The sequence below is a fragment of the Natator depressus genome, chromosome 4 (assembly GCF_965152275.1).
Source record: "Natator depressus isolate rNatDep1 chromosome 4, rNatDep2.hap1, whole genome shotgun sequence".
Classification (NCBI taxonomy): domain Eukaryota; kingdom Metazoa; phylum Chordata; order Testudines; family Cheloniidae; genus Natator; species Natator depressus.
Window position 1 is genome coordinate 79,977,370 of NC_134237.1, and position 26,600 is coordinate 80,003,969.

The 26,600-nt window shown below is 39.7% G+C and overlaps 1 protein-coding gene across 5 annotated transcripts in view; it reads right to left on the bottom strand.

Annotated features, from left to right (window-relative positions):
- Positions 1-149: 149 nt before the first annotated feature.
- Positions 150-26,600, bottom strand: part of CFAP97 (cilia and flagella associated protein 97) — a 51,475-nt gene continuing 25,024 nt past the window's right edge. For 3 of the 5 annotated variants that reach the window (XM_074951261.1, XM_074951260.1, XM_074951262.1), the window contains exons 4-6: positions 16,278-16,546; positions 4,960-5,110; positions 4,550-4,745 (exon numbers count right to left, since the gene is read on the bottom strand). In XM_074951261.1, coding sequence (XP_074807362.1) covers positions 4,591-4,745; positions 4,960-5,110; positions 16,278-16,546 — 575 coding nt within the window. In that variant the 3' untranslated portion in view covers positions 4,550-4,590. Of the gene's footprint in view, positions 2,035-4,549; positions 4,746-4,959; positions 5,111-16,277; positions 16,547-26,600 lie in introns of those variants that run through there. The other 2 variants (XM_074951263.1, XM_074951258.1) reach the window with 2 other exon arrangements.

The following is a 26,600-nucleotide window of genomic DNA, read 5'->3' on the forward strand; positions in this document are numbered from 1 at the left end:
CATACCAAATTAAATCTAAGCAGCTGGGATGATTAAAACTAAGCCCATTTTGTTAGTTTCTTCAGAGAAAAGAATTGCTATAGGAACACTTAAAAGTGCATAGTGTAACCTTGATATTGTAGTTTGTGTCTCATTCAAAAATAAAGACTTTAAATGGTGAATAATTTTAATCAGCACAGTTATACAAATAATTACAGCAGTACTATTCAAAGAACGTTACAGTCACAAAGAAAGAACAATAATTTCAATTATAGCTTTTTTCTATACTACTGTTTTAAGTTAAAAACTGTTTAAACATTGTCAAGCATATAAAAATTTAATCCACAAAAGTCAGCAGGTTCAGAGGTAAAGCTTCTTTAACCAATACAGTTGTCAAGTTATCAGAGAGGACAAAAGAAACTAGATGATCCTGTGTGCCAAATGTATCACAATATTAAATATTCAAAAACTTATGCCATTGTGCTAAACATGGAAGGAGAAAATGGATCTTACTTTTGTAGGTCTAGGTCGCAACACTATTTAACAAAACTTTTTCTTTATGTTTAATAGAAAGACCCCCCGATATTTCTGCCATAAGGGAGTCAGGACAACAAGCAGAAGTACAGTAGTAACTATGGATAGCAGATCATAATTCATGCTCTTTATGAAAGAAAATCCTGTGGCCAGTGACCAAAACACCTGTTGCAGTTTAGATATGGAACTAAACTACATGACATACTGCCTTCCATTACCACTTCCATAATATCTTACATGTATTATGTAACTGGAAACTGGTGTTAAGGTTGGTCTGAAAACTACTAAAGAGATCTAGTATAAAACATAACATTAAAAATATAAGTTAAAATGCAAAACTTCAGATTTATCCTTGTATTCTACTTTGTCCTCTTTTCTAATCCTGGTTGACAGTATCTCTCAAAACTTGGATGTTATCTACTAAATTTGTTTCCCAAAGCTCCATGTCTGTTCCCACCAATGAGCCAGGGCAGAGAGCTGCAAGTAGTGCCATCACTAAAGGCAATGGCTATTAACCCAGTTTGGGGAGTAGTTGAATTTTCTGTTTTTATTGGACCTCACATTAGAATTTCACTTCACATTTATTCTCCTATCCAACAAACATTTCCACCCAGTACAGCAGGTTCTTTCCCCCCCTTCATGTGTAGGTCCATAAGTCAGGAAAAGACATCACCTCTGACGCAGAATGAACACCATTTCTTTATTCAGCTAGAATGATCTGGAATAGTTGCAGAACAAGACACTTCCTGCATCCTCAACGTTTTAGCTCACTCACATGAAAGGAAGTGGTACTGCTGTGCAACCAGAATTACTTTGTTGCTGCTACAAGGTAGATTTCCTCCACTATTCTGTACAACAAATTCAGATATTTATATACCCTCTTCCTGCATCAGTAAGAAATAAAACATAGATCTACTTTTTATCAAAACATTCCCATAAACTGTAATAAAAAGAAAACCCTTTGAGCCATGACCTAGAAGTTCTGAAGACGAAACAAGGATGAAAAATTAGGACCATTTACAAACTAAGCACATGCTTGAAAATTTATTGCAATTTAAAAAAAATTAAAATTAAAAATTTCAATTTTTACATCTTGGATCCAAAGTGCAGCAATTCCATCCTTCACAAGTGTGAACTTCATTTGTGCCTTGCAAATAAAAATAATTTGCAATTTCAATTTTCATCTCTCTTTTATAAATACATCCTCTTTCAGGAAACACTGATTAAAGTGAAATTGTCCATTTAAAACCAATTTACAAGAAATTACACCACACTGCAGTGCATTTTAATCAGCAAACAATGATGACATTTTCTTGCACCAAGATAATCTACAAAAGCAATAGAAATACAAGTCTGGTGATCAAGTAAGAACTCTGGGCAAAGTAGAAATAATTTATAACCAAGCAGCACGAACATTAGTGGGCTTAGGTCTCCGTAATGCCCCACTAGATGCATCAGAAACTGGTCTCTCAGTCCTATGACTGACTGCACTGGATGCACTAGGTGCTCTTGACGCTCCTCCTATTAGAAAGTATAAGGAGAAAATATATATTAACAAATTATATTGTTATCTTGGATGCTTGGATAAGGTAGGAGGCCCTATTGCTTCCTTTCCCCCCATACCACCCAAAGAACTGTTGTCATGGTTGTTCTAGGGTTTGGGGGCCAATCCAGACCAATGAGGGGATGTGTCCCTGCCTGGTTTGTAAACCTGGGTGCCTCAAAAGGCTTTATTGCTGTAGCTCCAAACCTGGGCTGCTCACAATCAGCTTACTAGCATGCAGGTCACACCTTAAGTGTCTGTGTGCTATACAGCTCTGGTTCAGCAGCTCTGACCTCAGCAGCCTCTCTACAGACCCTGCCCCCCGGCTTCCACCAGACTTGGTTACAACCAACAAGAATATGATCCCAATTCCAAATTTCCCCAAATTGTCCTTGCCTGGACAACTCAGAGAAATAATTAGATTCGTTGCTCTTGTAAAGAGACAAAACTACATCACATCTTATTAACGTAACTAGGGCCAAATACACCCTTTCCTTTAAACACAGCACTGTGTTTATGGTAAAAATGAAATAAATTTATTAACAAAATATACATGGGATTTAGTGAGTTCAAGTAAAAGGAATGAAGATAGAAAGAGTTAAAAGTAAAACAAAACACTTTTAACTGTCTAAAACTTAATCTGGCAAGATACAGGCTTTGTTCAAGGTGGTTGCTCTCATCAGTCATTCTTTTCCCCACCCCTGGCTGACTTTCCCTCAGTCAGAACTTTCCATAAGAGTACAAGGTGCCGGCTTCCCTTGTCGTCTTAGGTGAAAGATCTTTGCCGAAGCAGGTTGCTCACCTTCATTCAGTTTCCAGAGACTTCAACTCCTTGTTGGTTGAAGGACCCATCTTTCTTAGCTCACAAGAGCTGTTCCCTTGTGTCTGTTTAGTGATGGATGCCAAAGATGGCTTCTGTCTTTGCTTATATCTTTCAAAATTCCATGACTATTTCAAGAGGCAGGATAACCTCATGCGGTTCTTCCCTTCCTGAGGGCTTTCCATTCCCTTGTATGATTTCAATGAAAATGGATCTTCTATTGTTTCTGATTCCACCATGCTTAATTTACATAAGTAAATATAGCTGACATTTCCTCCTGTCTGGGCAGACTATACTGCCTAATATCAACGAGTACCCATAATTCCTTACACAGTGTTAATACATACATTTCACAATGATATTAATCACATGTGTAATTAGTTTTCAGAAAGACCTTGCTCGATACACTTTTATAATACAGTAATATTGTATGCAATCAGTTAGTTCAATTGCTTATCACTTGAGGTTCAGCCTCCCTCTCTCTTCATAGCTCAGATAAAGTTCCTCTTCCCCGCTGGGGCTGCAGCCATGCTGTCTCTTCCCCCACTTGTTAGCTTGATAGCTTTGTTTAGCTGGTATGCAAATGTGCCTCCATTTTGTTTGCCTGACAGCCAATCTGGAATAGACATGCTGACTCCCAACTACCTGTGAGCTTTGATGGTTGTTTATTGCACATGTAAATTGCAGTCTCACTGTCTCTGATCAACCCTTCTTCATTTGTATTCAAGACCTGGGCAGACCTGTTTACAATTCTCCTGAACTGCCTTGTTTAAACACACTTTAGTCAAAACTCCAGCAGTGTTGCCAACCTTCACTGCTGGAAAATCATGGGTCAGACCCCCACAAAAATCATGAGATTAAGGAAAACCCCTCATGATTTTTAAGCCAATTTCCCTTTTGGTTTCTGAGCCTTTGAAGTGCTCTCAGGTCACACATCTGGCTGACAGCAGGAGCCCCAGCCACCCAGGTCTGACGGCAGAAGCCTCTCCTTGCAGGAGTCCTGTGAGGAGCGGCTCCCGCTGTCAGCCCTGGGGTGGGCTGACAGCGGGAGCTCCGGCCACCCGGGGTGGGCTGGCAGCGATTTTGAAATAAAATTACTAAGGCTGATTCATGATCTTGGGCTAGAACCCTCCAATGTCAGGGTTTTTGTCGTCCCCCCCCCCCCAGCAAACCTGACATTTGAGAGTTCTATCGCAAGATCATGTGTCAGGCTTCATTTTACTTAGAAATCACATCTCTTGCAATTAATTTGTGAGAGTTGGCGTGTCTGATACCCATCCCATACATACACCAAAGAAGAGAATTAATGATCAGTAAGTTATTTGTTTTCAAATTATACCCCAACAAGCCATATTTTGAGCAAAGATATGTGTGCAGGGTATGAATAAAGGGGTTCTCAGTGTCATAAATGTCATTGCCATGTTTGCTGCAGACCCTCCCAATAAATTAAAAACAAACCTAAAATGGTTTGAGTAGTTTAGAAGTAGTCTGGACAAAGCATTCAAGAATACAGTAGAACCTCATAGTTACAAACACCTCAGGAATGGAGGTTATTTGAATTCTGAAATGTTCATAACTCTGAACAAAACATTATGGTTTCTCTTTCAAAAGTTTACAACGGACCATAGACTTAATACAGATTTGAAACTTCACTATGCAGAAGAAAAATGCTGCTTTCCCTTTATTTTTTTAGTAGTTTATGTTTAATATAGTATTATACTGTATTTGCCTTTTTTTCGTCTCTGCTTCTGCCCGATTGTGTACTTCTGGTTCCAAATGAGGTCTGTGGTTGACTGGTCAGTTCGTAACTCCAGTGTCTGTAACTCTGAGGTTCTACTGAATGTTGTAGATAATCTTGCTGATGCAAAACTGTTTAACAAGAGGAGTTCTTAGAAATTAGATATGGTAAAGAGTAATCATACAAATAATTCATAGTTAATTTATTTTTACATATGAAGAAACCGATTTATTGTTCTTAAAGAAAACTACTGAAGGTTCTTCCATTGTAACAGGAGGGAGAAAAACGGCTCTGTGTGCAAAAATAAAGTAGAATGCACACAAATGCCATACCAGGTCCACTTACTTGAAGAGCTAAGCTGGCTTAGAGCAGACTTTCCTCGTCTTGTGGATGGTGAAGAACTTAGATAACCCATATGGCGCTGATAGTCCATCAACTGTTCAGAACGCTTCATACCAACGGTTGGTTTCACTGCTTCCAGTCTCTTTAGAAGAGCCTTAATTTAAAAAAGCCAGTTTTGGTTAAAGAAGCAATAAAGAAAATATGCACAAACAAACCAATTTATATTTGTATAAATCACAACACCCCACAACTGAAGTGTGATCTATAACTCTACACTCAATACAGTTAATTACCAGTGAAGGGATTCAATGTTATTCCACCCTTGGGTCCATTTTTTTCCCCCCTCACTCTTTTTGTTAAGCATATATTAAACTCAAATACTACATTTATTTTAAGTCCCTAAATTGTGTTTTGCACTGCACACTATATACAAAATGAGTGTCTGTATAGCCATGTAACTGTACTTTGTGTTTCTCAAAAACAAAATTAAATAAATCTATCACTACATGGGGGAGGAAAAAATAGTGTGATTGTTTCAGATTAGTTTTCCAGTGAGTGGCATAAGCAGTCATGGAATGTCAGCTATGTCAGTCGAAGTGCAATAAATCCATAAACATACTATAGTTTGCATATGGGAACCTGCATTGAAAGAGAGTGCAAGAGAGAAAGGACAAGTAGTTTTGGCTTAGATGTAGTATGTCATGTGTTTGTATCACGTGCCAGTCTGTTCATCATCAAATGGAAATACCTAGGTAAGCAAAAGTCAAAGGAAGGACTTTGGCTAGAAATAGCTCCTGCTTAAAGCCAGTTGCAAAACATGAAAGGTTAAACTAGTCTCTAAATGTTAGATCCAACTTTGTACATATGGTTTTATTGCCATCTCCTACACAGCTGCATAATTTTTGACATGTGGCAGGAATTATAAATTGATCATTCACTAATCCTGAAACTTTAAATTGTAATTTCTCAAAACGTTTAATGAAACAGTCTATACAGGCAGGCTAATCTAATGAACTGATATTCTTCTGTTAAAAGACAAACATGCTATGAATTTACATTCCAATTACTGTATAAGGTCTTTGTACAATTTACATACCAGGAACATCACAGTAACTTCAAGTATGCCTTATACTGCATAATGACTGTTTATCTACTGGATATGCCCACACTACTCAAGAGTTGAAGGAAACATATAGGTTTGGTTTTAACATACACATTTGATACATAAAAATGCAATCAAGCTGTTATGCACGTGTTCAGAAAGGGATGGAGCTCCCATTACAGAAGCAAAAAAGCCAATAATTTTAAAACATGCATCTTTCACAAGTAAGAAAGATGTTATTTTCAAAAAAAATTAAAATGAAGACAGATGAACATTATTGGAAATATTAAGCCTTATTTATTGAGAGATCAGATACAGATTTTAAAGTGGTAGTGGCAGGTTCTACCCTGCCATAAGGGACCCTCCTGTAAGAGATGAGAGGGTAGCCAGCCTTCATCTCTGTCCTTACTCTCTGCTGAGAATTTCATCAATGGGCATTATCTGGTACCATTTGTAGCCAGGGTTTTGCAATCTGGACAGCAGCCTACTGCGTATGGAAATGAACCCACCCAAACATTTGAAATGGCAGTCCTGACCTACTGAATCAATCAATGAAGAACTAACAGACTCCTTATATTTGATTACCAACAGTGTAAGCCTTCTAGCCCCTTACTAAACAGTTATTTCATACAGTCATTTTAAATTGACTTTTCTTTCAATTACTAATTTAAATCTCTCCTGATTTTTAAAGTTAGTATTTTCTTTAACACAATATCTTAAAATGTTCACTGAATAATGCTATTACCATTCTTACTTCTTCTGCACCCTTTAGTCTCTATGGCTCTAATCTCACACCATTCAAGTCAATGGGAGTTTTACCATTCACTTCAATAGCTGTAGGATCAAGCCCTATAAAATAAGCTTTTGTTGGTATAAGAGATATTTCACTAATTATGATTCACTGACAACAGGGGGCCACTAGATTCCCTTATATTTTAAAATACACCAACACCACTCCTTGCTCTTATGAACTTGTATTGCAGCTATCATTGTTTTAGCCAAGATGGACTTTAGAAACAAAGCTAAATCAATTTAAAATAAAAAAAATTAGATCAGTGCTCAGCAAATCAAGGCACCACGTGGTTTTCCCCTCATCTCTGAAAAAACAATGCTTATGCAGTACATCTGTTACTATCCCAGCCAGTGCTAGCCCAAGAGACCTGAAAAGGTTATAAAATAGAATATTTTCTTCCCCTCACCATGTAAGATTAAGTAGATTTCAGATATTGGATTTAACATAAAAGTAGATGAAAACAAGTGAAAGTTTTGTAATCTTCCAGCATTACTGCGCCTTTCTGTTTGCAAAGCCTTACACTGATGAGTAAGACTCTTCCCTTTAGGAACAGGGTCTACAGATTTCTGAAGAATTTCTAAAGCACAAACTGTAGACAGCGGAAGCATGCACTGCATCATTGACATTTGGAAAACAAACAACAAAACAAAAAGATTGGTGCTGCTTAGTGGCTTAAAATGAATGGTGTTAATTCAACTTCCAGCACAGTAAGTGAGCACTAAAACTAGTCTGGGCACTTTCTTTTTTCAAAAATTCAGTATATGTTCTTCTAAAGCCATTCCGGAGGGGGGAAGGGAGAAATCACAAGTAAAATTGGGTATCTAGCGCCATAAAGTTCAGTTTAAAGGAAAGTTTAAGCTGCTACTTTCCCTTGTCTTATGTTGCTCTTTGAATCTGTGTAGGCTTCAGTTTCAACATCCATTGAACTCCAAACAGCTGACTGTTGTGCCTCAACAGCTGTTCAAGTGTATTTATATTATGACTTCTCTAATTTCGTTCTTATTAGAACCACACTATTATTTTGCAGAGCAGAGAAAGAACAGAAGGTGCATTTGAGGACAGCTCCTTTTTGTTCCTCTTCATGGACTAATTTCTAATTTTCTTCCATTGTTAAAGTGGCATTAATTGGCTCTATACTTGTCAGTTAGTTGTAAGTAACGGATAAACCCCAGAGTTCTTTCATCTATGACGAACACTTAACGGAACTTTGCTAATTATTTTTGTGAGTAGGAGCCATGTGAAGCTCAATGAAAGAAAGCTGAGAAGATAAACAACAGCATGAGCAAAAAGGACACAGTTTGAATATCACAAGGAACCATTATTTACAGTGCCTTCTATAGCTTCTTTTATTACTGTAGCACCTAGGAGTCCTCATCCTGGACCAAAGACCCCATTGTGCTAGGTAGGCGCTGTACCTACACAGAACAAAAAGACAGTTCTTCCCCCAAGAGCCTACAATCTAAGTAAATGCTTTGATCATAGTTATCCTACTTCATGTCATTAGCACTATTGCTTGTGCCATGCAAATGGGCACATCTGTGTAATAATCCAAGCAGCGCTGTAACGATGGGATTTTAGCACCCAGGACGAGCAAGCATATTTGCACCCCCTCCTGTTTCCACCCCACTTTCTTTCTCTGTCCCATTTTTCCACCCCCGTGGCTTTGCGCCCTGGGCATCTGCCCCACCCCGGTTATGGGCCTGAGTCCAAGAGCCTGATATTCTTCCCTAGTGAGGGAAACGTTACAACAGCAACTTCTCCGTGTGGCGGGATTTCTAATGCTGGGAACTGCTGCCTGGATCTACAACTGACCTTGGGCTAGATCTGGACTCCTATCACAAGGTTGCCTTTAGACATGTTTTTTTATTATATTACCAGATTAAAGGAAAGCCTAAATATTTTATTTTAGAAAAACAACCATGAAGCACAAAGCCCTAGGAAGTATCCCCCTTTGCTCCAGCCTCTGGAGGTTCTGCCTGCAGCTCAGCTTCTGAGCTCCTGCCGTATTCCACATTCCAGGAGACTTTGTCCTACTGCAATTGCATTCTGTTGATCTTTTAACTTCGGACAAATGGGCTAGTGTGTTAACAACAGCACTCAGCACTGTTCCTGCTGTCCTGTAGATGTAATAACCAAGGCTAATAGTGACAAACAACAGCCTTAAAAATCTACAGCCCTCTATTTGACATCTGTTGCCTCTCCAGCCTACCCAAAATGCTGCTGCTAAAATCATCTTCCACCCCTTCCACTTCAACCGCATCACCTCAAGTCCTTTCACTAGTTTCCTATCTATTCCTTAGCAAATGTCAAACTCTTCATCCTTACCTTCAGGGCTCTAAACATCTCCACTCCTTCCTACATCTCAGTTTCTATCTTCTTGCACACCACATTTTGGTTGCCCCTCTCTAATGATCCCTTGTCTCCTCCTCATGACCCTGTGCCTTTTTCAGGGTGGCCTCAGCAGCTGGGACTGCCTCCTTCTTGTGTATCAAGGAATCTAACTTTCCTTCAGAAAATACTTCTTCAAAACTCAGTCTTCAGCTGGCTTTCCAACACTTCTCTGCTCTAGCACGATCTACTCCTGCTCTATCTACTAGAAAAAGTAAATAAAAAAGTACCTTACCTACCTTGTCTCGCTCATAAAGCAATGCAGCATTTACAAGAAAGCCAGATTGTATAAAAACACTCTCCCAACACCTGCTTCTCAATGCCATAATCTCTCCCGACCTTCCCTACCCTCTAACCATCACAGAGTATTGTCATCAAGTTATCTACAGTAGAACCTCAGCGTTACGAACACCTTAGGAATGGAGGGTGTTCGTAACTCTGAACAAAACGTTATGGGCTGCTCTTTCAAAAGTTCACAACTGAACATTGCAGAGTAACATTTCAAAGCTGTATTAAGTCAGAAAAAAAAAGTTTTAAACCATTTTAATTTAAATAAAACAAGCATGGAGACAGCTATCTTGTCAATTTTTTAAAAAAAATTTCCCTTTATTTTTTTAGTAGTTTACATTTAACACAGTACCGAACTGTACAGTATTTGCTTTTTTTCTTTTGTCTCTGCTGCCTGATTGCATACGTCCAGTTCCAAAGAGATGTGTGGGTGACTGGTCAGGTCGTAACTCCGATGTTTGTAGTTCCGAGGGTCTACTGTACCTAATTTAGACTGTCAGCATCTCAGGACAGGGACTCTGAGTTGTGTTTATAAAGAGCAATGCACATTAACTGTACTGTAAAAATAAGGATTCTTACATATCAACAGTCAGCGTCAGTGCAAGCTTCCTTCCACTGCTCTCCTCACCCAATATACTGTAACTGTTCTGGACGGTATCACTTCCAAAGCTGAGAGGGTGGCTCTGACGAGGTCCATTCACATTCCTCCAAGGCTTCCAAATGAGCAAATCGATGCAAATTGTGATGGCCATTTATCTGTCAGGAACTGGGCTGAGCAAACCAGCTCATTTCATGCAGGCCACCTAACAAGTGCCAAATGGTAATGATTTTTAATCATGACCAAACAGAGACACATTTAAAATGGCGACCTATGTGTTTATCCCATTACTTTAGAGAACGTGAACTGATTCAGGGACTAGATGGTAAAGTACCTTTATGATGGTGTTTTAAGGTCTCTGATTTATAGCCGGGGCTGGTCCCATTATAAGACCTTGTTTCAGTTGCACATTGCCAGATTTTAACCATTCAGGCTGAAATTTCCCATGACAGGAGTTGGTCTCTGGCTGAATCTTTTCGGAAACTTGCAGCCAAAATGTCTCAGCCATTTCTGAGAATGGGGCTCGGGAAAATACATGTTTTTTCAGTGTTAAAAAATACGACAACCTTTTCTTTGGAAACCTTTAGCAATCTCCTGTTTTGGCCCAGGGATTTGAAATTTGGCAGGTGGTGGCCTTTGTGTCAGGGATGGACCTTGTGCGGTCTCTAAAAAAAATCCACCAACATTTGGTCAAGTTATAAACCTTTGGGGGTGGGGGAAGGGGAAATCACAGTTTGAACAATACTCAGAGACTTGTTAGAGCTTAACAGCTAAAATCTTTGAAGATTTCATCTTCCCTGAGCATGCTCAAGCCTCTCACAGCTCGCTAATGCTGACCAGACTGCAGCTGCACTATCCTCAGAGCTTCTGAAGATGCTCCCACCAATCAAGGGCTATAGGGGACTTTCCCTATAATTGCTGCTCAAGGCCAGGGATGGGCTAGGCAGAAGAACCCAGAGCAGGGAACCTCTTAGTCCTATGCACTCAGTGACCCCCGCCCTTCCTGGCACCTCAGCAACATGCAGGAAGAAGGCATTTGATTGAAATGCAGAGGGCCAAGAGCCAATATTCCTGACTCATCATTCCTCTGCTGTCAGCAGTGAAATCCACTGGTAAAAAAAGTGTCCCATCCCCCTCTGGTGCTGGTCCACATAAAGGATAACAAGCTGCTGCCATCAGTTACTGCATTAGCTCAAGTGACAGAGTCTATGAGGTGAATCTAAAGATTCCAACCCTGCTGATGACCCATGTCAGTGTCAATATGATGCCACATGATGGAATCTCCTGGGGAGGGGGTGTGTGTGTGTGTGTGTGTCTGCTTTTAAAGCAAAGGAAATTATATAGAAGAAGCTATGTTAAAAGGGACATTATGAAGGCTTCAAAGTCAAACATTTAAAAGTTAGGACATGCCAGAATTAAGGTTGCCTGTGCAACCTTTATTTGGCTGCCATGTGCATATGCGTTATGATACAGTCTTTAATTGCATGATCATATAGTACTTTTCCCTCACCTTCTCTAGGGATGAATCAGGGTTGCATACTGAAGAAGACTGTCTGTGGGACCCCTGCAGAAGTTGGAAGATGTGTAGCGAATGAGGCAGGAGATTGTAGGATGGTCCCACAGTTAAGGCAGTTGAATGCGACCTGGACAACTGGATTCTACCCCTGCTTCTACCACAGAGTGACTAAGTGATGCTAAACAAGTCACTAAAACCAAACTTTTCACAAGTGATCACTAACTTTGTGTTCGTCATTTTCTGGGTGTCTAACTTGAGACCTGGGGTCTGATTTGCTTAAGTGCTGAGCACTCACAGCTGCAACTGAAGTCAATGAGAACTGTGCTGTGAATATCTGAAATGCTATATAATGCTAAACACTCTGAAAAATCTGGTCCTAGGTATCTCAAAATTGGGCAGCCAAAATTAGTGGATACTTTAGACCTTAATCTCTCTATGATTCAGTTTGCCATTTGTAAAATGGAATAATAAACGCCCTCGACTCCAGCATGTGTTGTGAACATAAATTCGTTAATACTTGTGAAGCATTCAGATGCTATAATAGCACATTCCTATTCCCAACAGACTGCGGTGGGCGCCAAACACCCCGCTGCCGAAATGCCGCTGAGAAGCAGCAGTGGAAAGAAGCCTCGCCACCGAAAAATGGCAACACTTCTCGGCGATATTTCGACGGGCGGTTCTCAGGTGGCCACACTCGGCGGTGGCATTTCGGCAGCACGGTGTCCTGCGGGCGCACACAAGTGACCCTGCGGGCGCCATTGCACCCATGGGCATCAGGTTGGGGACCCCTGTGCTATAGTGATGAGGACCACAGAAAAGCCTATGAGGAAATTAATAATTCAGTCTTCAGAGCAGGGTTTGAAAAATGTGCAGTAAACACAACATGGGGCCACACACCCCGAACAACGAGGAGAAAAAGGTTGCTCATTAAGTGAGCACCGTCCATTCTGTGCACTGAATGAACGAGGGGTCCTGTAGAAAAAGAAACCAAAAACTCTCTCTCATAATGCATACATATAAGGAGGCTGCATTAAGGTTGCACAGGCAGTCTGGATTCTGGCATTTCCTAGTTTTTGATGCTTGACTTTGCAACTTTAAACATGTTCCTTTAACATAGGTTATGCAGACTAGTAGTTTGCATAATAAAATAAACTTCCAGCTCGTAAGGTACTTTAGGATACATTCCAGCCTATAAGCTTTAGCATGCTGACAATTATGTACTATGATTATATTCACACCGCATCTGGTTTAATGTGTGTCAATACAGACAGATATATACCTGCAGAAGTTAGAAAAATTATAACATAGCAGCAACATTTGTTCCACATTCCATTAGGAAAAAAAAAGGTTGACAGAAAAAAGAATATGCCAGACTTATTTTACAAGGATAAAACATTGTGTGACTCAATAGTATCCTCTACTGGTCAGTCATATTTTGTTCTTGCTATTTCAGATAGCAGCCTATAACCTAAACAAAATGATTAAACTTTCCTGCTTACAAAAACAAAAATTAAAAGAAATAGCCAATGGGAAAAAAGTTTGACATCCATGAAGAATCAACTTGGAAAGAGGTAGTCATTAAAATGTCCACAATAAGAAAGATCTGAGGGCTGTATTAGTGACATTTTGAAGATTTATCAATTCATGTATTTCTATTCAGTTTTATGCTGCTGACTATCTAGGACAGTGGCTCTCAAACTTTCCAGACTACTGTATCCCTTTCAGGAGTCTGATTTGTCTTGTGTACTCCCAAGTTATACCTCACTTAAAAAAATCAGATATAAAAATACAAAAAAGTGTCAGAGCATTCATTACTGAAAAATTGTTCACTTTCTCATTTTTACCATATAATTATAAAATAAATCAATTGGAATATAAATATTGTACTTTTATTTCAGTGTATAGTATACAGAGTAGTATAAACAAGTCATTGTCTGTATGAAATTTTAGATTGTACTGACTTCACTAGTGCTTTTTACGTAGCCTGTTGTAAAACTAGGCAAATATCTAGATGAGTTGATATACCCCCTGGAAGACCTCTGCGTACCCCTAGTTGAGGGCCTCTGCTCTAGGGGATAACTCCTGTACAGAACCTCTGCTCTAGGGGATAACTCCTGTACTGTACAAATGAGTATTTGTGGTAGTTTTCTTCTTGGGCTAAAAGCAAACATCAGGAACATCATCAGAAATATTTATCACACGTTAAGGGAGTAATCTATGAAATGGCTAATTGAATTTTGGAGTATGCAAACGTGAAGTCATTCATTTTTGATCCCAAAGATTCTAAAGCAATAGATGGTTGGGTAATACTGACAAAGAAAGGTACTTGTGGATTCAAGTTAGCAGTAACAAAGATAGACGTGCATCACAGGTGGTAAGAGAGACTAACTGGCACAATGTTTAGATAAGAAAAAAGGCAAATTATAACACTGTATCATGTTATGATTGGGGTCTACCTGGAGCATGGCATCTGGTTTTCAGCACCATGCCTGTCCAGAAAATGTACAAACTCTGGAGGAGATCCTGAGAAAAACTACTAAATTTGTCAAAGATATGGGAACCCCAGCTATAGTGGCAGGCAGAAGTATCTAAGCTTACAACTGAGAAGCTGATGGGGTTAAGGAAATCTTATTGCAATATACCTAAAAAGAGACCACAAAAACTTGAGTAAGGTCCTATTCCAAATAAGCAACAAAGGAAATTAAGAGACTATGCAAAGTTTAGCTATGTGGTAGTCTGGCACGCTGTAAGATTTATCAACATGATTTTTTCTAGATGACAACGAGCATCACACATCTGTAACTTGTCTTTATGCCAAATTCTTCACACTAAAATTACAATTTAAATTCATACACTACATGCATAACTTACTTTAAAAAAGCAACCTGACAGAGGTGTGGGTGAATATGGGGATAAGCATAGCCCACGAGAGAGAAGAGGAGTCTTTGGCATCCCGGCAGAATTGGTATTAGGATTGCTTGGTCTGACTACATTTTCTCAGATGTACATGTAGGAGCCTGTTTTGGAATAGTGCTTGTGCTTTACCTCTGATGATGGTATAAGAAACACAATGTGGCAATCCAGAATACAAGTGGCCAAAGGTACATATCACTGATAAATTCGTAGTTTAAACAGCCTATTAAAAAGAAAGATCGCAGGCAAACTGTCATGTAGGATATTTAAATATTTCCATGCCTCAATCACATTCCAGAAAAAAGGAAAATCCCAATTTATTCTTTTTTAAATGGACAACTTGATTCCCTCTATACTGAACTGAATATAACAAGATTATGCAATCTAACTTAAACGTCTATTAAAATTGTAACAAACAAGGTGTAGGGTATATGACCGTAGTTGAGAGATGCTGATGGCCCCCATACACTTGTCATAGGTAGGGCCCTACCAAATTCATGGTCCATTTTGGTCAATTTCACAGTCATAGGATTTTAAAAATGGTAAATTTCATGATTTCAGCTATTTAAATCTGAAATTTCACAGTGTTGTAATTGTAGGTGTCCTGACCCAAAAAGGAGTTGTGGGCGTGGGGTCACAAGGTTATTGTAGGGGAGGAGGCTGCATTACTGCTACCCTTACTTCTGCGTTGCTGCTGATGGCAGCGCTGCCTTCAGAGCTGGGCTCCTGGCCAGCAGCTGCTGCTCTCCAACTGCTCAGCTCTGAAGGCAGCACTGCCATCAGCGGCAGTGCAGAAGTAAGGGAAGCAGTAACGCAACCCCCCCACTACAATAACCTTGTGACCCCTCTACAACTCCCTTTTGGGTCAGGACCCGCAATTTGAGAAACGCAGGTCTCCACTCTGAAATCTGTATAGTAAAAAGGAGTTGTGTGTGTGTCTGTGTGTGTGTGTGTGGGGGGGGGGGGGGCCAGAAGGTTACTGTAGGGGGGTTGCGTTACTGCTCCCTTACTTCTGCACTGCGAAACAATGTTAACCGGGACGACTTTAAGTGAGGAGTTACTGTATATAGGTTCAACATAATGGGACAAGCAGAGAGCTACAGATATTGAAAATGATGGCAGGTTATACAAATAGTTATTTCTGATTCAGTTTAAGTCATACGATTTATTCTTTGTGTATCAATATGCTTAATGGGTTTTGTTGTCAGCGTGTAGATATGGTTTCCCCGCCTCTTAAGACCAGGCATGCAGAAAAACTAGTATGTGCCGAGTTAGTTTAGTCTACTTAATCTGCCACCCAGAACTGAGGATACATTAACTAGATTTAAATAGAAGCTGTTTCCCTCAAGTGGAACATTTCTACAGGAAAGAAAAGCCATACCATTTTAAATCCATTTCACATACTGAAAAAAACACTCTTGTTTTGTCAAAGTAAGATGATATATTTTTCTTTCAAATATATGTACATACTGCGTGTTCAGATACCATAGAGATGGAGGCCATACAAGTACCTAGGATATTATTTCACACTCCTGCCTAACTACATAAGGCCATCAGTTATTTCAACAACATTTATTCTGGCCTTAATATAATAAAAGTTTAAAAAACTAAAGAGAAACTTCAAGTGCTGTCTTATTAGCTTGGCAACCATTTAATAGTGGCCCATCTGATAGCAAGCAGCCTTTCCCTCTACATTGATCCAAAACAATACTTTTTAACCTACCAGATTCTCTCTTTCAATCCTTTGCTGCTCCTTTTGCCTGTTGAGAGCACTATGGTACAACTTAGGCGGCAGGCCAGCAGGTTTCTTCAGAGTGGCACTTTTGCTCCTGGGCTTTGCAGATTGTCTGGATAGTTCTTTTAACAGCCTTTGGTTTTCCCGATCAATTTGTCTTACTTCGTCATTTGTGAAAGAGTAATTTTTCCTTGACCCTGGAGCTGGCTGATCAATGACCAGTTGTTGCTGTTCCTTTTTCTCCAAATGTAGAAAAGCTTTAAAAAAAAAATAAAAGCAAAAAACACACAGATGAAAGACACCACGTGCAAATAATTTGATATTACTAGGATTTATTTATTAGACCTAAAAAAATAAGTCAGAATTTTTGAACATGTGGGCCTGCAGTTCAGCATTTAGACACCTAAATAAGTGGCCTTATTTTCATTAATGTCAAGCACCATCAACATATTATTTTAATGGGAGATGCCTGGCACCTCTGCAAATCATGCCACTTATTTAGTTAGAAAATGTTAGCCATCATGTTTTCCGCTTAGGACCTGTGCCTGAAAGGTGCTAAGCACCTGTGACTCCCACTGACATGGGGCTGAGGGTGCTGAGTACTTACCGCTCAGGCGTTAAAGAGCCATCAGTATGCAAACGCACGCAGTATATACTGTAGATACTTAAACAAGGCAGAGCAAAGAGAAAAGAAGACTGTGTTATGGACACAAATCAGCAATGTGCAAAGCTGTTTCCTTTTGACTGTTATCAGCACAAGCTAGGCTCCAGGCAACCAAGAACCTACTGCTCTGTACCTTTACGCACATGCTCCTACACTCCCTTGTCCAGTGATAAAGTATAGTCAGGGAAGACTTTAGCTGAAGGAGCAACTATCTTCACTGTAAAAAGAAAAGGAGTACTTGTGGCACCTTAGCGACTAACCAATTTATTTGAGCATAAGCTTTCGTGAGCTAGAGCTCACTTCTTCACTGTAGTTATTGTGGCACCAACAATCATTACAGATGTCACAGTAATCACATATATGCATGTGTGTCTAATAGCATGCTACCACAGCACTGAACACAGGTATTTCACGATGATTGGTGGCACAGACACAGCAGTTAGTGTGATACTAACATAAGCCTCACAGAAGTTTTCTAGCAGTTGTAAAACAGTTTCAGGAAGGCCAGGGCTAGAAACTACCCCATGGCACCATCAATTAAGGTAAAATGAAGTTTTAGATGTTGACACAGCGTTTGCTCCCAACATGTACAAAGTTCTATAAAATATCTGCCCCAATTGTGCAATTGTGATAGAATCACATTTTGGATACAGGAGCAGTTGCCTTTGTGAGGAATACAGGAACTAGGAGGAGAAAGCTGAGAACACAGCACTGGAACAAGGAGACAAAATGTATTTCCGAAGATTACTATGAATTTGGTACAGGACTCCCAAACAGAAGAGTTTTACAAGTGATCCTTGTTGGAGAGAGAGAAATAAGCGAATAAATGTATGGCCACTTTAAAACAAATAATGGAGAAAAAGAGATGAACCTGGCCTAGAAGTATTTAAATAGTCAATAAACAAAGAATTAAAATAGCGATATGGCAGCATAGACCAAAAGTCAAGCTTGAAAACACACACAATTCACACCTCAGAGTACTTCAATATGCCAAGGCAGATTCAGCATTTTTAAAATGGGCAATTCCTTGGATGGGAAATATTTGGTTCCAGGTGAAAAGATAATCAGCATTAAAGGCCAAGCCTCTCAAAAGTGATTATTGGATGTCTGGGTTTTGGTGCCATTCCACACAGCTTCAAGGAGCGTGATTTTCAGCAAATACTGAGCACCACCTTAGTAAAAAATTGGCTCCTTTAAAGGTATTTCAAGTTAGGTTCTCAAAAACTAAGGCACTCAAAATTCCTAGTCACTTTTGGGAAACTTGACCTGAGCGCTAACACTCGCAATGAGCCAGAAAAGCTTTCATTCAAATACAAACAGTTCCCATGGGAACAATTGAACTTGACCAAGCCAGAAGAACCTCCGATAAATGTAAAAACTGAACTTCGGCAACACTAACTGCAGGACAGGTCACATCAGGAAAGACAGTTTAGTCAATTTATCAAGCTAGTATGCAAAATTACCATGTAATATATACTACAATGCAAAACTAGTGAAGACCAAGCGTGCACATAACACATTAAAATGCCTTGAAAAACATCTTTGCAACTTAGTACTTCATTTATAAACAGAAGTACAATTATTTACCAAAGTCATTCAAAGATACAAATCTGGGTTCTGACTCATCCAGATAAACCCACAGAAGACAAAAAGGAACAAACTAAGAATACCTATGCTACATGATTCATGTGGAAAAATGAAGTGGCAGTGCTCTTCCTTAACACAACAATATCAAATATATCTCCGTGGGAACACGCAGAGCAAAAGCTGCAGAACATGAAAGTACTTGGAAGAGAGATACTAGTCACTTGGAAAATAGTCTGTAAAAGAGATTTGTTACATATTGTGAATGACAAACGTACACAATTGCCAACTTTATTACTCCAAAGATGTTGAAGACAAATGATCCCCTACAGCCATACTTCTTATGATTTCATAAGGTAGGCAAGGTCAGCACTTGGATAGGATCCAAGAGGGAAAACCAGGTTACTCTGAGAAAAAGTTTTCAACCAATTCCCTAGAATTGTGTTGGGGTCACTAAGCTGTTGGCAATGCAATCTCTCAGAAGACCCCCCACACTTCTCACACAGGAGGGAAGTGTTACTATGGGTCTACTGTTCAAATTCCACTTTGGTATGTTCAATTCCATCACTTACCACACTGCTCCAATCATGTGGTACCTCCATCTCCTTGCCCAGAGATTAGTGATTACTGCTCTAGGGTTGCTGGATAGGGGACGCCTCACTGCTGTTGCTTTTTCTGCATCGTCTCTCACCACCACAATGTCTTCAGCCATGTTGCAGGTGTGACGCTGCACCCCATAAGGCTTTGTGGAAATATGCTTATGAATGTATATGACATAACTGGATTATCTTTTATGCTACATATACCATGCAACATAGCTCTGTAAAGGTTATGATCTACTGAATCTATTCATCCTCTCTGTATGCATGTATCATTTTTGTATTCGAAGTTATGAATATTGGCGGTGTACTTGCTTGATTTTTAAGGAGCCTTAGTAAAGCATTTGGTCAGCTTCTTGAGAAAGGAATGTGCAAATTAAGTGCCCAATCAAGAAACACTTAATGAACAATGGTTCTTGGAAAGCTCCAATCCACGCAAGAAGTCTTCCTGGAGACATTCAAGATAGCATGTGGGCAATATCTGCTGTCTGTAAAAACTGAGTCATGCATGGACATGTGACTTGCCCATGTGACTTCAAAAGCTCCATCTTGGAGCTGGACTTTGCGTAGGAGAGAGGAGGGGGTCTCCACTCACAAGAGAAGGTCTATTTAAGCCCGTGGAAGACCCCTCCATTTTGTCTTCAGCTGGCTCAAGAGATAGCCTCTCCACTTCAAAGGATACCTGAAAGAAACTGGAAATGAAGGACAGTAACCACAGGGGATGTGAGTGATTGCTGGACCCAGATTAGAAGGAGACTAGTCTGTAAAAGGAAGCTTACTGGAACGCCTCTGAGGATGAGGTTTTAATCTGTATTCAGTTTTCTTACTGTATTAGGCATAGACTTGCGTGTTCTATTTTATTTTGCTTGGTAATTCACTTTGTTCTGTCTGTTACTACTTGGAACCACTTAAATCCTACTTTCTGTATTTCATTAAATCACTTTTTACTTATTATTTAACCCAGAGTATGTATTAATACCTGGGGGTGGGGGAAGTGGGGGGGACAGCTGTGCATACCTCTCTATCAGCGTTATATAGAGGGCGAACAATTTATGAGTTTACCCTGTATAAGCTTTATACAGGGTAAAATGGATTTATTTAGGGTTTTGGACCCCATTGGGAGTTGAGCATCTGAGTATTAGAGACAGGAACACTTCTTACGCTGCTTTCAGTTAAGCTTTCAGTTTGTTCAGACCTGGGTCTGTGTTTGTGGCCAGCAAGCGTGTCTGGCACAGCCAGGCAGGGCTCTGGAGTCCCAAGCTGGCAGGGAAAGCAGGGGCTGAAATAGTCTTGGCACATCAGCTGGCAGCCCCAAGGGGGTTTCTGTGATCCAACCCATCACAGCAGGCTCCAGGTTCTGAAGCTCCATTGTCCAGCCCAACTATTAGCGATTTTAGCCATCAGTTATTTTCACTGGGTAAGAGGGGAACTATGCCACAGCCGCTTCCTCTGCATCATCTCTCATCACAACCCAGCTCGTCTCTGATTGGCCCATGATGCTAACCTCTATCACCCCACTTGTTAAATTTTCAAAACAAATATGCTTGTGCTTTCTCTCATGCTGCCCCTCCTGCTTGGGAGGGGCTCCCTAATAGTATCTGCAAAGCTACCTCATTATCAATCTTCATTTCCCATCTCAAAACTCTCCTTTGCTGCGATGCCTATAAAAAACCTGACAACAGTTATGCCCTTGGTGTGCTGAGATCACAACCTATTACACTGACCAATACTGTTTCCATCTGTTGTCTCGTCTTATGTTTCGACTGTAAGCTCTTTGAGGCAAGGGCCATCTTTTTTGGCTCTGTTGTACACCACCTAGCACAGTCTGATCCTGGCCCATGACCAGAGCTCCTATTATGGCAATACAAGTAATACCATAACTAAACACGAGACTTTTCGCTTCACGTCCTAACTGGTATAGCAGAACACAGTAATGCTACGTAACATTTGTCACAATTCATCCCAAAGATGGCTGTACTCCAACGAAGAATAAAGCAATTCCTACATATATAGTTAATAAACTTCATCAAGCTCTTTGAGATCCTTAGAGATCAATATGCATAAGTCTCATTACCTCACTTATCTTCTGCCTTCATAGATTTCTTTACTGCTCTGATACATTCTTAAGATCATAAGGAATGTAGTAGTGAAAAAAAGTAATGAAGGTATGAGGTAGGGCAAATATTAGTCTCAGTCCACTCAGTACTCGTCTGCAATGCTTTCAGGATTGCCTCAGGGGATCCAAAAAACCTCTCAACCAACTGGTTACGTGGAAGTGGTATGCAGGAGCTGCATCACCCTATATTTATTTCAGAAGTCTTATGCAGGCAGTAGTGTGCAATTCCTACAGCACAGAGCTGGACTGGCATCTTGCTGGGAACCCTGGGACAACTAATACATATTTACATACATTTACATGCATTGTACCAGTTTGATATCCTCAGATGGATTTATTCATCTATGTTTCATTTACTGGTTCATTTTACAAACTATAAACCTGTTTTTCTTCCCTTTCAGTTTTATTCTCTTCTCTTTCCTTCTGTCATTTTATTTTTTGTGCCTTTTCCCCCTCCTCTTCTCTACTTCCTCAGCTTCCCATCACTCCCTGTCTCTTTTCTTCCATTCTTTCCACTGTATACTCCTTTCATCCTTCTCCATTCACCTCATCAATGCCTTGGCCACCATCACTACCTCACCATTAACATGAGCTATTCCACTTGCAACCTGAAGAGAGGCTCTGCTCCTCTCCCCGAGGCTATTCGATCTAGGTGGTCTCACTATTATTAATGCTGTAATATGGAGCTCAATTCTGTTACCAGCCTGTTGATGGCTCCTGAGGATAATGGGTTGCTGACAGTAGTATAGCAGGTGCACAAACACTGGAAAGGAACAGCTAGTGACCCAGAAAGGGGAAAAGCTGTGGAATCTCACTAAGGAAAAGTTCTGCGATGAAGTGCTACTCAGTGCTGCCTCTTAATGGCACACTTTTGGGCTACCAAAAACAAACCATTCTCCACACCTTGACATGTTGAGCCACACAAGGCCCATGAGTTTTGCACTAGGATTCCGAGCTGGTAGTGACTGTGCTGCAATCAGACAGGATTTCTAAGGAAATCCCCTGTCTTAAAATCTTTTGCTACTCATCAGCCATCTGTTTTTCTGTGGCTCTTGGCTCTTACTTGTCTATGACCAGTATACATTTCTTCCCAGTATGGCTTATGGTGTGGCCTGCACAAAGAAACACAACTGGGTTAGAAATTTCAGTTAGTTCGCCCATTCATAGTTGCTAAAAACAGCATGAATCACTGTGTCAGATTGGATGCACAATCTACTTAATTTATTGAGTAATAAAATAACTTCAGAGCTCTTTCCTAATGTAAATTTTCGAACCCACTAATACCATGATAAATGGCACTTACGCATCTCAACCCTTCATTGATTGAAGCCTCTACACAGAGAGCATCTTCTAACTGAGAGTGCCTTAGTTTCTTGAAATGGGTAAATAATCCCAGTCTTGTTCTATTATACAGTCCCTATGGAGCACAGTAAAGATTAAATATTTAGTCAAGGAAAAAATACATACATGTTTTCTCATGAGAGCAAAATATTAGAAACCTTAGCACTACAAATTAAATGCTTGTCCCTACCCAACCAGATAATACTGCATAATCTCACTAAAATCACACTTTACTAAACTGCACTGAAAATACATAAGGGGAGGAGCTATCTAGTGAAGTACAGGAGCTTAGGGTTGATAAGGGTGACACACGTCAACTAGGGTTATAAGCAACATATCACACTTCCCTTCCTCTCTCCTGGTACCCTGTTCTGCTCTGTACACACTCCCTGAAGGTCTGGTACTGGCCAGACAGGGTACTGTGCTAGACAGACTCTTGGCCTGACCCAGTATGGCAGTTCTTATGATTGTGTTTATTCAACCAGCTGTATAACTGGTTGAATAAATTTATCTGAATATTTACTAAGATATTTGCCGCTAACATTTAACCAGATAAGATTTCAAGTTATTACAAGTTTGTGATATGCCCCCTCCACTACTCCTTTCCTTAACTTCATTCTTTGATGATTACAATGACTATCCACTATTTTATACTATACAGACTGGTACAGTAAAGTCCTATTTAGGGCTCAGATCCTTCACACCAAGCACGTGGGTGAACCCCTACTTCAAATGGCATTTTGAAAGGCGTAAGGGTTCAGTTGCACTACATCCATTGCAAGATCAGGGCCTAGCTTATGACCAGAGTAATGTCCTCTGCTATAGGACTTCCAATAGGCAGAAACATGAAAACCAAGGCTTCGTTCCTTGGGGGTGTAGAGGAAGGAGAAAATATGAAGGGGAGTGGGAGAAAAATTATAGGCATATATAAATATGAAGGCAGTCTTCATAATGTAACCTGATGAATGCCCAAGCCTGCACAAACATGATAGGGGAGATGACGGACTGGCAAGGAGAATTCTGTGGTTGTCAAGAAAAACGAAGGGGTGTGAAATATTATAGGCTTTTTATGGTGCTCATAAACATGAATTTAATTATCCTTACAATAGTTCTGTGTGGTAGGGAACCAAAAAACACAAATTAAATGATCTGATCAAGGTCATACAGAAAGTCTGTAGCAGACCCAAATATAGAAGCCAGATCTCTTGAATCCCAGTACAGGGCCTTAACCACAAGAATACCCACCCTCTTCATGGGAAGGAATGAATGGAAAGGGTGCAAGAAAAGGGAATGCTGAAAAGTAAACTACTAATGGTAGAGTGAAAGTGAAAAGGGGATTTCAGGGAATGGATTTAATTTAAAGACAACACTGTGAAGGTTCATCGAGAGGCTGACATGAATATGATCATTTTCTGCATTACATGATCCACAAGAAGATTTTTTGATAGGCTCACTTTTTGTTAATTAGTAACAGGCCTATCAAAAAGGCATCTAGGTTCCACAAGTGACCAGTCAGCATGGCCTCAAAATGTCAGACTCTCTTCCAATCCCCTACCAATCTATCAAAAGTTAGGTTAAACAAATTTGCCTTGCATCATGCCCCAAAGGTCATCACATTCTGGCTTTGGTGGATTGTAAGCAGGCATTCCAGAGATGGTATCCCCCTCCATTCACTTCCCTCTCCAAAGCTCACCTATAGAGACTGACAAGGCTTATCCACAAACAGAAATTGTGCCAGTTTAACTAACGGTGCCATGTTGCATTGGTTTAGTTAAATCACTGCAATTTTATTTGTAGATTGGGCCTTACAAAATAATACTAGTGCTCAGACATGAGAAACAGAGCTCCTTAGACAAGCCTACTCACCTGATTTCTTAATCTGAATAACTAATGATTGCTTTGAGACCTTTTCTAGGCTGAAATGTATTTGTGTAAGATGTGGAAAGGTTAAGTGGTCTGAAAAGATTTTTCAATTTCTGAAATTTTGATATACCCAGTTTAGTTTCTGATTAACAAACAGCAGTAACAAATAGCAGTACTTGCATGTGTAGAGTCATGCAGAGTACATTTCTAATTTCCTCTTAGAAGTGAAACACTGAAAGAGATGTTTTGGTAATAAGGGCCTTCGATGGTTTCCATGGAGAGAAGGTTGACTTTTAAATCTATAAGCACAGATAATGATAGCAATAAACAATTCAGCAACTCAAACATTCAGATGATCTAGCAGAATAAAAATCCAACCTCTTAATTATTGAGCCTAGCGAGTTAAAGTAGAGTGGTAGGGTTGATTTAGCTGTCTTACGTGATTTAAATTGCCGCGTCAGCACAAGTACGTATCTCTACACCAGTCTCTCCAGTCCAAGTAGGGAATTACGTTGCATCAATGCTTGTACCAACACTTGTACCTCAGGACTTGCCAGATATTCTATTTTACTCTGTTCCATGGTCACATGTATAATACAAATTAAAGGATACACAAAGATTAAATAGGATCAAGTGTTTATGTAGGATGTCTATCAGTCTAAATCAATACTTCTTGTAATAAATCAAACAAAATATTTTCTAGACAATTGATTTTATATAGATTGTATCAACGAGAAAAAGGAAATATTTATTTGAATGATAAACCTTGCATGATTAGACACCTTCAGAAACAAAGTTGATGTTTATTCATTTATATTACAAGGAACACAATAAAAACCCTTCAGACATCAGAAAATATGCATCTTTTCACATATTTTTAGGGAAGTCTAAATTTCTTTTAAAATTTAAAATTTAAGAAGAGATCCTAAAGTTTCTAGCTTTTCAAAATATGAAGGCAGTCTTCATAATGTAACCTGATGAATGCCCTTTTACCTCCAAGCCTGCACAAACCTGATCTGATGAAATAGTGATTTTTAAATCTAAGAGTATAATAAAAAATTTTTAATGGTCTGTTTTAATTTGGATGTAGGAATGCTACTCTTGCTTAACAGACTCAAACCACTATCATCCAGCAAATGCACTTGCTCAGCATGGCTGGGAACATCTATCATACACCTGAATGGAGAAGCCCTAGAAATAGGTCTTGAACCTTTGATCATGCAAAGATAAATTCTGTTTTCTGGAGAAGAGACCATAGTAAAGGGTAAACACAATTGCAATGCATTCAGCTGAATGTAGTCAAGTTTGCACCACCTTACAGTTTTCCATAATAGTTTGTTTGAAACCAGCAGGCCACTTAGTTACATAGTAATGATACTAAGCTCAGATAGTGCTTTATGAGTAAGGTACATATAATCCCTATTTTACTGATGAAGTATCTAAGACAGAGGAGAAATTAAATGACTTGCTAAAGGACATGTAGCAGGTCAGTGGCAGCGCCAAGGATAGAGTCCAGGTCTCCCAACTGCCAGTCCAATACCCTATTCACTGCATCATTCTGTGTCCCATACTAAGTTAATAGAGAATACACAAGAAGGAATTTATTGATTAATCCTCACAGCAACCCAGTTGGTATCAACCTGGTTTAACAGATGAGGAAATAGATGAGGAAACAAAGGGTCAAATTCTGTAATGTTTTATCTCATTACTATTTCATTCATTCATGAGACTTCAGTGGAGATACACCTGGCATAAGTCAGCACAAACTTTGGCTTATAGAGGATCAAGTGACTTGCCTAAGGCCATAGAGTAAGTCAGTAGTATAGTGGAGGTTAGAACTCTGGAGTTCCTAGCTCCCAGTCCTGTGCTCAATTCATCTCTTATCTGTGGAATCTTAGTGCCTTTCAGTGACAACCAACACTAGATATAAATAGGGTCCAGAAAACCAGCACAAGAAAAATCCCCCAAATTCCAGAGCTGGCTGGGGCATGGAGAGTAGAAATGGAAATCCTTTTTCAGACAATGCTGAAAGTATTCTTGCCTATCAATTTTGTCCACAGTGTATTTATTATTTCCTGTTTGATAAATTTGTTTCAGATTACTCAGACTGCAACAGAAAAGATAATGCATCTCACACATTTATG